This window comes from Mesoplodon densirostris, chromosome 2 (assembly GCF_025265405.1).
Source record: "Mesoplodon densirostris isolate mMesDen1 chromosome 2, mMesDen1 primary haplotype, whole genome shotgun sequence".
Lineage (NCBI taxonomy): Eukaryota > Metazoa > Chordata > Mammalia > Artiodactyla > Ziphiidae > Mesoplodon > Mesoplodon densirostris.
Window position 1 is genome coordinate 140431848 of NC_082662.1, and position 12208 is coordinate 140444055.

Below are 12208 nucleotides of genomic sequence, written 5' to 3' on the forward strand. Positions count from 1 at the left end.
GGGGCTGGAATGTTTTATTCACTTTCATCCTGCACCTCCCACCCCCAATCTATTCTCCTCTCCTTATAAAAGTCATTTTTCACTTTTTAAACTTGATTTCATGTTTGAAATAATTTCAGACTTATAAAAAGGTACAAAAATAGTACAAAGAACTTTCATATACCCTTCACCCAGATTCTCCAAAATTAACATCTTACATAACCACAGTACAATTATCAAAATCAGGAAATTAACAGTGATAGAATAAAGCCATCTAATATACATGTCTTATTCACATTTGCCAGTCGTCCCGCTGATGTCCTTTTTCTGGTCCAGGCTCCAATCCAGGATCACATGTGGCATTCCATTGTCATGGCTGCTCAGTGCTATAATCCTCAGTCTTTTTCTTTCATGACCTTGATACTGTGGAAGAGCACGGGACCATTACTTTGTAGAACGTCCCTCAGCTGGGATTTGTCTGATGCTTCCTCATGATTAAATTCAGGTTATATAGTTTTGTCAAGGAACACTAAAAAAACCGTAGGGCGAATGTCCAAAGGACACAGGAGCCAGCTTGATTTGGCCCTAGTGGCCAAATCTGGGGCAATGTAAGCAAGAAAATAAATTATAATACTAATGGACTATACTCAAGAGAATAATATAAGAATCTATGGTCCTTATTGATATAATAAATTAATAATTAATGTGGGAGAGAGGAAGCTCCTCTTTATTACTAGAACTCCAACTCATAAGTGTAGAAGGACTTAGGGAAATAGAAAATCACCATTTGGCAAAATTCACAGTAATAATTGTTTCAGGCAAGAATGGCCAATGAATGCTAAAATTAGCAAGTGAAAGTATGATGAGAAATAGGATATTTATATAGCCTCAAGCTATCTCCCCACAAAATATGTATTAATTACAACAAGAAAAATAGTTCAGTACACTTTCATATACCCTTTACAGTGAAGAAACCTGGCAGACAGTGGTTAAAGGGTTAAGGTTCCTTAACCAAGTGATCAAAGTTAACCACCAGTTATGGGAAGAATCAACCTCAGGCACCTCTCCGTAGGATGCGCTGAGAAGAACACAACCTCATTTCTATGGCATTTGTTACCAAAAATGTATAATTTGTTAAAAGTAACTTTTAAGAAGAATCAACTCATTTTCTTTACCTCAGCTTTCTTGGCTAATGCCTTAATGTTGGCATAGATCTTATTTTTCTGGAATGGTGCTGTCCTGCCCGGGGGCAGGCAGTTCTATGAGCTCTGTGCCCTTTTATACATACCTCCCTCTTGTCTCTGACCCTTCCTTACCTGCAAAATGTGTAGCCCCCTCAGTGCATGCCCACGTGCAAACAGAAGCCATTGACTACAAAGATCTTTCCTGAGGGAGAAGAGAAGGATTCTCTGATGGCCCATGACAGCTACTGGGAGCAGCAGAATGTCCAGTGCTAGAAACCAGTAGGGACTGGAATGGTGCTGTCCTGCCCAGGGGCAGGGAAATCAATGAGATGACCTCAAAGGAATTCTACTTCAGGAAAAGGAGTGAGCTCAAGCTCAGTTGGATGAACAGCTGTGTTCTACCTTAACCCCTCCTAACCCAACTGTCTCCATGGCAACCAAGTCCTCCCCTAGAGACCCATCTCTTATGGCAGCTCCATGTAGGACAAGTCTTACAGCCGACTGAATTTCCCAGTTTTCATCAACTTCAGGTTAGGACCCCCTCAGGACTCACCGTCTGCTCCTTCTCAGCCAGCCCTTGGTGTGATAATGACGCTGTCCCCTGTGGGAGGCATCCCAGACTGCTCCCATTCCAGCTGTCATCCCGGGTGTCTGTGCACTTGTCACCTGTTCAACCCCCAGTAGAGGAGAGGACGTGCAGAGTTTTGGAAAGCCTGTGAGATGCCAGGCAAGATGTCCACACTTATTCCTATGAGTGGGGGAGAAAAATGGAAGAGCATTTGGGGGCACTTTTAAGCTTAGGGCAATCACTTCTTGCCTGTCCAGGGGTTGTGTTACTTTAATTACATGTGTTTCTTAAAGCTGTCAAACTCGGTTGGTTGGTTTCTGGGTGTGTCTATCAATGGGGCGATGGTTACAGTGAAAGTTACTCTCACAAGCATCTCAGCCTGATGGGAGAGCCCAGAGGATGAGGCCCAGGTGGTTCATGCCTGCAGGTAAGAACGGAGATCAGGGTGAAATAAAGGCAAAGCAGGCTTGGGATGCAAGGGACGAATCCCAGTGTAGGGGTCCTCAGGGAGTGACCAGGAACCTACACCCTTTGGCTACCAAGAAACGCTCCTGTGTGTTTCTGATATCCCCTAACACAATGTGCAATAAGAACACACTGTTGCCAGGTCCTAGCAGTACTGGGACCCAGGACCACCTTGTAGCTTTTACTATATAAATTTGTTAACTTCAGTAACTTCCCCCACACCTCACTTGTCCATGTTTAGGGAATATTGATTCTGTTTAACATTCTCTTAATTACATGTAACCGGGAAAGAAAACCAATTGTAGAAAACCGCCAACACTGCCCTCCAAAACCAAGCATAAATAATTGTTGATGTGATGGTAGTTTGAGATGATCCATTGCTCCTGCTTCCTCCTGCTCTCCGTTTGCCCCAATTTTTTTTTTTAATTTTTACTGGGGTAGAGTTGATTTACAGCATTGTATTAATTTCAGGTGTACAGCAATACATATATCCACTCTTTTTTTTTTTTTTTTTTTTTTTTTTTTTGCAGTACGTGGGCCTCTCACCGTTGTGGCCTCTCCCGTTGCAGAGCACAGGCTCCAGATGCACAGACTCAGTGGCCATGGCTTACGGGCCCAGCCGCTCCACGGCACGTGGGATCTTCCCAGACCAGGGCTCGAACCCGTGTCCCGTGCATCGGCAGGCGGGCTCTCAACCCCTGCGCCACCAGGGAAGCCCTATCCACTCTTTTTTTTGGATTCTTTTCCCATATAGGCCATTACAGATTATTGAGTAGTGTTCCCTGTGCTATGCAGTAGGTCCTTATTAGTTATCTATTTTATATATAGTAGTGTGTATACCAAATATTTTAAAGTAGATTTTTTTCCCTGGATTCTCTCAGATGCAAATGGATTTGTGAAACTCTTTGGAAAGCTGGACACTTACAAGTATTTATCCATAAGACTGCACCGAATCTCGGCAGGAAAAGCCGGGAGCCACCTGCCCAGGGCCAGAGCGACTCACTGCAAAGTTCCCAACAAATAAATAAATAAGTCAGCCAGCTTTCCTGAGAAACAAGTCAGCCCTCTGATCTCCCGTTCATTTATTTGCAGGGCTCATTAATATAACATCACTGCAACAAACAGCTAACGGGGGATGGTGTCAGGATGAATAATGGAGTTACTCTGCTGAGATAACAATTAGGTTTTGAATGTACTATCAGCTAAGACGGAGCCAGCAAGGATTCATGCCGGGTAGGAGAGCTGGTGTGGCCGATGCTGTAGATTCCTTCAGGGCTCGTTGACTGGGCTCTAGCCTGCCGTGAAGAGTGTGCACATACTTGCTCTCATGCACATGTGCTTGCACGCTCACACACACACACACACACACACCAAGTTGGAAAAGAATGTGACGGTTTGCCATCTTGGATCCAGCATCCAGGTGCCTTTGGGAGCCAGGCTGAGATAAAAATTTGCAGGCACAAAGTTGGCATCACTGCTCTAAAGTCAGGAAAACTCTAAGCAAAAGGAAAGGCGTAACTGGATTAGTCAGGAGAGGATTAGCTGTCTACATACCCACAATTGTCCTCACTGGCCTATCCTGATTAGGGGGATGCTCAGGGCAGAACCCTCCTGATCCCAATCTCAGACACAGGAGCTTTTCAGACAAAGCGTGACCATCATTTGGGGATACTTCACCCTGAGGCGACTACTCTGGGACCCCCAGCCCTTGGCTGCTCTGGGAGGATCTGACGTCAGTCTCTCCCATCTCCTCTTAAGAACACAGTCTAGGGTGCTGACAGCCTGCTGGAGACATGGCAAGAGCTGCACAGGCCCGTCAGAGAGGCAGCCAACACCGTGCTGGGCAACCTCCACACCCGGCACTTCCCCTCCGCAGGTCGGCTCTCTGCCCCTGCCCTGAGCCCCACCAAGAACAATACCCAGAGGCTCCACCCACCTGGGATGCTTATAAAAATGAAGCCACTTTTCCTCTGGACCTCAACTGACCTGGCTTCTGTCCAAATTTCTTAATCATAAAATAATAATGAGAAAAAATGATAGATAACATTCACTGAATGCTTACCTGGCACCTAGCACTGCTAACTTAGCACCTCATGTATATTACCTCATTTAGACTTTACAACAACTTTTATGAGGTGGAAGCTATTATCATTAGTCCCACTTTACAGACGAGGAAACCAAGGCACTATGAAGTGTGATGCCTTTCTTAATGTCACACTGCTAGTGACTTTTAGAACTAGGAGTTAACCTTCAGCTACTTGACTCTAGAACTCCCATGTTTGACCCATATAGCATCCTTCATCTCTTTCCTGGGCTCACTTAGACAAATAGAACTCTCAATCCACAGGGCTGGAGGAGGAAATGGCGCAGGCACCAAGCTCTTCATCAAGCCTGCTGCAGAGATGGGAAGCAAGCCATAATCCCCACCCCAAGCATCATTTGGGGAGACTGGAATGCACAGGGAGAGATGACCCAGCAGCAAGGCCAAGGGGAATGTGGGCATTCACAGGGGCAGGGCCAGAGAGGAGGGAGGGTGGAAGCTGAGAAGTTCGGAGAGATGGTGGTCCCAGCAAAGCCAACTGCAGAGCTCCTTGGAAAGCAGCAAGCATGACCTTAGCCATGGGAGCGGGGCTGCGGGACCTATGCAGAGGCAGGCTGGAGCATGAGCTCTCGTGGCTGATGATCTCGGGGCTGTCCCAGGCAGAAGGATAGTAACTCAGGCATTGCGGTATGGAGGCTTGAGGCACAGGTTAGATAGACCACTCACAGTGTAACCTTGAGCAAGTTACTTAACCTCTCTGGGACACTATTCCCCATCTGTAAAATGAGAATACTACTAGTGCTCCCTTCATAGTTCGTTGTGAGCCCTAAATGAGATAAAATATATAAGGCCCTTGGCACAATACCTGGCTCATGATAAGTACTTAATAAATAAAAAGAAAATGGTAGGCATCATTATCAGAATCTTCAGTAACCTGGAGCCGATGCCCGTTTCTGTCTTCTCTGCCATCACATCTATCAGGCAGGAGATATAAGCAGAGGAAGACGGGGTCTCTAGGATGGGAGCCGGGCTTCTTGAGGCTCCCACCATGAAGGGGTTCTCCTTTGACCCCTTAAACATCTACCCTGTAGGAGGCCCCAACTCCATCTCTCCAAGGCTCTGCCTGAGTTCAGGAATGGCCCACCCGGCACTCCCCAGGCTGCCAAGCCCCTGGGCTCCAGCACCTCCCACTCTGCTCCCTGGTGCAGCCCTTTGGAGCTCCCCAGCTGTAATTAATCGCTGAATCTGCTCTCGCCCTTGGACAGCTTTGTGGCACAGTTCCCTCCGAACTGTTCAATTAGCGGCTGCAAGAATCAGGGCGAGTGCAGCATCACGGCGGCTGTTTTCCAGGTCAAGGCACCCACGGTGGAAAACAAACATCACACAGTCTGGCAGGAATACAGGTTTGGCTGGGATGCTCAGGCATGCATCAGGCTCAGTTGGGCTGTGCTGCTGACAGGTGATGTCTGAGGAGATGGGGAAGCGGCTCCCCAAATCAGGGGCTCCAGGTGTCTTTGAGAGGACCCAGCAGGAGATAGGAGTCTCCTGGTTAGTCCCCTCCCATCAGCACGTGCCAGGCTCATCCCACATCCTACTTGCCTATTCACCCGAGTTTAAGGTGACCGGATCAGGGACATGGCCTGGACTGGGACCAGCCACCTCTACCCGGGCGTGGTCTGTGACTGCTTCTGGGACAGGGCTTAGGGGCTGCTGGACTGAGCCCTCTGTGCTAATGTGTTTCCCACATTTTCCGTCTGAATCCTGCAAATAGACAAACTTTTAATTCTACAACCAGTTAAAAAGCCAATACTCTTAAGGTAATAACAACTTAATGTCCCATTAAGATGCAAATAAAGGGTTCATTAGGGAAGACACAATAGTAGAGTGTAAGGTGACTAAAATGGGGGAAGGAACTCCAGGTAGTGAAAAAAAGCACTTGGGAAAGATAAGGGCTTACCCTCCTTCTGGGATTTGCCCGGGGCCAGCCTGGCTGATGGCGTGTGGGACACGCTAAGGGAAATGGTTGGCTCAGACCTCGTTTGCTGCAAATCCTCAGACCTTTGCTCAAGCCACAAGCCTGCTTGGGGTCCCTACACTCTCAGAGGATGCATGGATATCCAAGGGTCCAAAGAAAAGCATCTGAAATGATCAAAGGACCTGGAAAACAAGAGCTTCCAACAAAAGGCTAACAGAATTGCAGAAGCACAGACCAGAGGCGACTTAATTGCTGTCTTCAGTATCTGAAAGAGGTTTCATGAGGAGGCAGCTGTTGAGTCCTCCATTCGATGAGGAATCACAGCAGAAATTTGCTTACATTAAAATAAGGGAGATTGCAGGAAGAACTTCTTAATGCTTCCGAAGTGAAAATACTGCATCACTCCCAAGCGACACGTAGGCATCTCCATTCTTACAGCAGTCATTCAAGAACACAGTTTGTACTAGAATCCTCTTGAGACCAGCTTTTCCCAGGAATAGAGAACTGGGGATATTTCTTGACAGCTGCTGTGTCCCAGGCAGTGTGCTATGTATCAGGTTACTAAGAGAAAGCAAGGTTCCTGTCCCCGGATAGTTATTGCCTTCTTGAGAAAAGACGCAATGACAGTCCGGTGGCTGTTGCCGTCTTGGGGTGTAGGCAAAGGGGCTACTAAATCTTCCTCAGGAGGCTAGAGAAAGACTTTCTGAGGACGTGTCATTAGCAGAGCCTTGCAGGAGGGGTAAGCCTTTGTCAGCGTCATGCTTGACCAGCAGAGGGAACCACAAGTCAAATGCACATGGGCTTTACCCCCTATAGCCATGGGGACCCCCAGCTCCCCCTGGGAGCCTGCATAGTACATAAGAGAGGGGAACGGGAGGTCTGGGAGGGGGCAAGGGGGAGCACACAGAGAGAGTCAGCACAGAGCCTAGGGGAGACCCTCAGACACCCCCTGCACCCCAACTCAGCAGCTGCTTCTGGGCTCTTCTCTCGCTCATCCCCTACCTCTGGCTCTCCCTTCTGAGGTCTACAGAGGAGAATGTAAATAGATTTCAGGTCCACAGTGTGTGCTGAAAAACATGGGGCTGAAATTCGGCCATATTGAAAGATCTTCCCAGCTGATTTCACAGGTTTTCAGCTCCCTTCCCCATCTCTCCACACCCCTACTACACACTCACACTCACCCCAAACTGTCAAACCATTTGTTTGCGTGGGCATCTCATTCAGAATTACTTTCCTGAAAGAAACCATTGAGTTCGCTGGGAAGTGCTGCGCCTTACCCCAGAATGGCTAATAGCTGGGGGCAAAGAAGTAGCAAGAAGGGAGGGAGGGAGGAATGAAGATGATTTTAGACACAGCCAGTGTCTTCCCAAATTTATTCTGGGTGAAAGGGTAATGTCTGGTTCAGAATATGCTTCTGTGCAGAGCCCAGAAGCCACCAATGCTGAGACCCTGCCCTGGGCATCACGGCCACTCCCCGTCCAAGCTCAGGTTTTCTCCAGTCAACCCACAAGCAACTCTCTCTGCCCTGGGTCACCCCACCATCCACCATCTATGTTATGAGTTCCCTGGACCAGGTGTCCTCCTTTCAGATAAATAGGAAGATTCCCATCACCTCTAAGCTCCCTCCCACACCATCATTCCATGTTTTTGTGATCTAGGAAAGAACAGGTGCAGGGGGAACACAAGGAAGGAAACTGCCAATTATCAAGACCTACTTCGAAACCACCATCATATTAGGGACTTTCCAAATATCTTATTTCACCTTCACAACATCCCTGTGAGGCAAGCATTGTTATCTGTTTTCTGATAAGGACACTGAGACTGAAGGTCACCTAGCTCGTAAGTATCAGAGCTGGAATTTAAATTCATGTCTGTCTCACTCGAGAGCTTACTCTCTTCCTGCTACAGACACTGCCCAAGCATCAGAAGGTCTCCCTTCCACACCACAGAGCAGCCAGTAGCCCGAGGACCATCGAAAACTAGAAGCAGAGACGTGAGGATCTGGCTGCCATCCTGGCCGTATCTTGGTTTCCCCTCTGTCTGTGGGGGAATGTCTATAACTGCAGCCTGCCCTTTCACCCCCATCTCTGCAGGAGGTTAGCTCTCCCCTCCCCTATGGCCCCCCAACTCCTTCCAGAGCTGAAAGGCCTTCCTGGGAGTTCTGCAAGCAGTGGTATGGGACTCCACCGACTTGCCTCCTTATAGACCCACGTGGAGAGAAAAGACTTGGCCCCCAAGAGAACCAAGTTTTCTGGGTGCCACGCTGGGTGCCCTGCAATCTAACACTGCTTTGAAGAGAGAGCCTTGGAGGCTGTCTCCAGGGTACAGCACTGCCTGGTATGACGCGGTATCTGAAGAATCCTATTCACTCCCTCTCTGGAGGATAAATTCTTTTCCTTCAAGCCTCCCTTCTAGAGCCTCTCCTCAATTCTTGGTCCTGGGGAGAAATGAGGAAAGCAGTGTGCCTTGGATTTTACCACCACACAGACAGGGCTTTGGTAGACGCTGATACTCATTCTCACAGTCACCTGGAAGCCCTCAGGTGGCAGGGGGTGTGTCACACAGGACTCCTCCCTCTGTTCCTTTGCACACTGAGCCCAGACCTCCACCTTGACTCTCACTGATTTTTAAGCTGGGGGAGAACAAATGACACGGGCAAAGGCACAGATCTTTAAAGTGTGTTGTGTATGTAGGAACTGCTGGGATCTGGGTAGCACACGGTAGATATAGTATAAGATGGCAGATGTGGCTGAAGAAGTAACAAACATCAGAATGTGGAGGACCAGGCCAGGAATTAGGGACTTGGCCTGGACAGCGGTCAGAGCCATTGAAGGCCTTTAGAGCAAGTGACTAGTAACCAGAGCAGGTATGTGTTCATGAAGGCCACCTGGTAATGTGAAGAAGTCAGATCTCATGGAGGAAGACAAAGGCCCTTGCAGTTAGTGTGGGTGAGAAGTGATGCAGCCCTGCTTATCACCTATGCTGGAACCAGAGCGGGGCACAGATTCAAAAGACACCTGGGAGACTTCCCTTGTGGTACAATGGATAAGAATCCACCTGCCAATGCCAGGGACACGGGTTCAATCCCATATGCTGTGGAGCAGCTAAGCCCATGCACCTCACCTACTGAGCCTGCACTCTAGAGCCCATGAGCCACAACTACTGAGCCCGTGTGCCACAACTACTGAGCCTGCATGCCACAACTACTGAGCCTGAGTGCCACAACTACTGAAGCCCACGCACCTAGAGCCCATGCTCCGCAACAAGAGAAGCCACCACAATGAAAAGCCTGTGCACCACAACAAAGAGCAGCCCCTGTTCACCACAACTAGAGGAAGCCCACACACAGCAACAAAGACCCAGTGCAACCAAAAAAAAGAAAAATTAAATTAAATCTTTAAAAAAAGAAAAGACACCTGGGAGTAAGAACCAATGGTCCCTATATTTATTATACATGGTAGGGGAGGGAAAGGAAGCAGTCGAAGATGCTTACAAGATTCCTGGCTGGGTACAAGGTGGTTCCATTAACCTTGAGAAAGGATCTGGGAGGATAATCAGGTTGGGGGTGGAAGGAGGGAAAATTAAGAGTTCGTTTCTAGACATGGTGAAATTTGAGGTGCCTGAGGGACATACATGTGGAAGTCGAGATGTCCGGTAGCAATTAGATATATGGATATGGAGCTCAAGAGAGAGGTCTGAGCCAGCGATATAGATTTAGAAGGCATCAGTAATGGAGACCTTGGGAATCCTCTTGCAAATCAAGTGCTCACCACCTCATCTATGTTTTGGAAATCCAGACTTTTATACATCAGTTTTGTCTTAAGCAAGAAAGAGGAAACTACATCCCATGTAAGCCCCAGGGCATGGTGGCTGCTGAGTGCTTTGACCCCCAAACTCCTTCACCACCTCCCCAGGTGCTGGTGGCACAGCATATAGTGTGTGCTGTACGGGGAAGATCCACATGGACCCAGTATTACCCAGGCACTTTCCAGTGACCCATGAGGATGCTAATTCTCCCGGCTGTTAGCTGGACCCATCTCTTTGACATGTGTCTTCATGCCAAGATTATAATGCTTGCATATATTAATATTTTTGTAAGTCTTCCTTCTCTAAACAGTATAAGCTGGTTTATGCTTCTGGGCAGCTCTGTGCTAACAAATGAACGCTACAGCCCCCCAAGTGCCATGACCGTGTCTCTGCCGCACACCCTCGAATGTCAGAAGGGGACACTGCAGAGACTTCCCAGCAGGAGGAGGCTGCCCCATGGGCCAGCCAACTCCACTGAATATCCCCAGTACAATCCCCACATGCTACCTGCAAGACAGAATATTTTTAGGCTTTCCAGAAAAATCTCATTTCAGTTTTTCTTAAAGCTTGTAATTAACCGCAGTGAGCAAGAGAATGTATTTTTAAAAATAGAAGTGGAGGGGCTTCCCTGGTGGCGCAGTGGTTGAGAGTCCACCTGCCAATGCAGGGGACACAGATTTGTGCCCCGGTCTGGGAGGATCCCACATGCCGCAGAGCGGCTGGGCCCGTGAGCCATGGCCGCTGAGCCTGCACGTCCGGAGCCTGTGCTCTGCAACGGGAGAGGCCACAGCAGTGAGAGGCCTGCATACCGCAAAATAAAATAAAATAAAATAAAATAAAAATAAAAGTGGAGGAAAGAGAGCAAACTGATCACCACAGTTCTGTCAGGGTTTTCAGTAGGTGGGTTCCTGGCATCCAGGTGGCTGGAGGAGGGGAGGGGGACCAGTGGTGCTCATTCCAAGTGATCAGAGGAGAACCAGGGGCTTAGATTTGCTCAAAGCTACTTCCTTCCTCCTGAATCTCTCCTGCAGGGGCGTGGAGGCCACCCCTTTCCTGTTCCTCATTACGAATATCCATCTCCCAGAGCCCAAGAGGCCTGGGGACCTGAGGAAGTGGCACCAGGAGAGAGTGGAACAGCCAAGATCTAGTGTCAGTTGTTTTTAGAACCCTCAGGGACAGAAAAGCTATGGGGCTACCGGTTCCTCATGCCAGCTCCTTTCTCTCCAAATTGTCCTGCCTCCCCCTACCCGCCAAGGCCCAGTGTACAAGGATGCCTCTGAGAACCGCCGTTCCCTCCCTTGATTCATCTCATGAATCTTGTTTATTTTTATTCATAAGGTGGGATATTTTATTCCCAGAGAAGGGAGTCAGAGCCACAGACAAGGTGACTTGGGTGAAATGGGCCCCCGGATAAGAGAGTTCCCAGCCTGGGCCGGAAGGAGGGAAGGAGGCTGCACCATCTAAGGTCTGCAGAAGAGGGTGGGAGATCAGGAGGTCTGAGTGGGAGTCTGACCTGGCTGTGCAGCCAATGCACAAGAGCCCAGGAGTCAGTGGGCAGTGAGGAAGGAGGCCTGTCCCGGGGCCTCATCCCCACCATCATCTCTTCTGTGTCTGCTGTCACCTGGGCGTTCGTGGCCAATTTGGCAGCCGCATTCATGGTGCTTACGTTACTGGAAGAGAGCAGTGCCGCTTTGGTGGAGACAGGAGCAGGGAAGAGTTTCCAGAGCCTTCGATAGCATTTTCACCTGTACTCACCTCTAATCTCTGCCCAGAAGCCGCATCTGGAAGATTCTGGTGGACTCTTGGCCTTGACCAGCGCTCCTTGCCTCTCTCCCTCCCTCTTGCCCTTCTAATGGTGTAGTGAAAAGAGTCCTGGACTTTTTTAAAACCATGTATACATGTTGTATGATGATCTTAGAATAAGACACCCCGCGTCTCCTTCCAGTTCTGAAATTCCATGCTCCTGCCTACAGTTGGGTTCGTGTCTAATTTCCTCCTACTTTGGATAACTATGGACCTCGAAGTAGGAGCTTATCCCCTGGGATCTGTTGGATCCTGAAGAGCTGCATTTTTCCTGGAGCCTGATCCATTCCCAGACAGAAATTTACACCTTAGAGCTGCCTGATTCTGCAGTTCCTTTTCCTGTTGGGTCAAAACAAAATCAGGCAGTCAGCATTTGGTGACTGAAT

General features: G+C 48.6%; 1 protein-coding gene across 3 annotated transcripts in view; it reads left to right on the forward strand.

The window, feature by feature from the left end:
* Positions 1-12208, forward strand: part of PLXNA2 (plexin A2) — a 217485-nt gene that overhangs the window by 165719 nt on the left and 39558 nt on the right. Inside the window, exon 12 of one of the 3 annotated variants that reach the window (XM_060090973.1) lies at positions 2727-3240. The exons of the other annotated variants lie outside the window; for them this stretch is intronic. Coding sequence (XP_059946956.1) covers positions 2727-2972 — 246 coding nt within the window. The 3' untranslated portion in view covers positions 2973-3240. Of the gene's footprint in view, positions 1-2726; positions 3241-12208 lie in introns of those variants that run through there. 3 annotated transcript variants of the gene reach the window in all.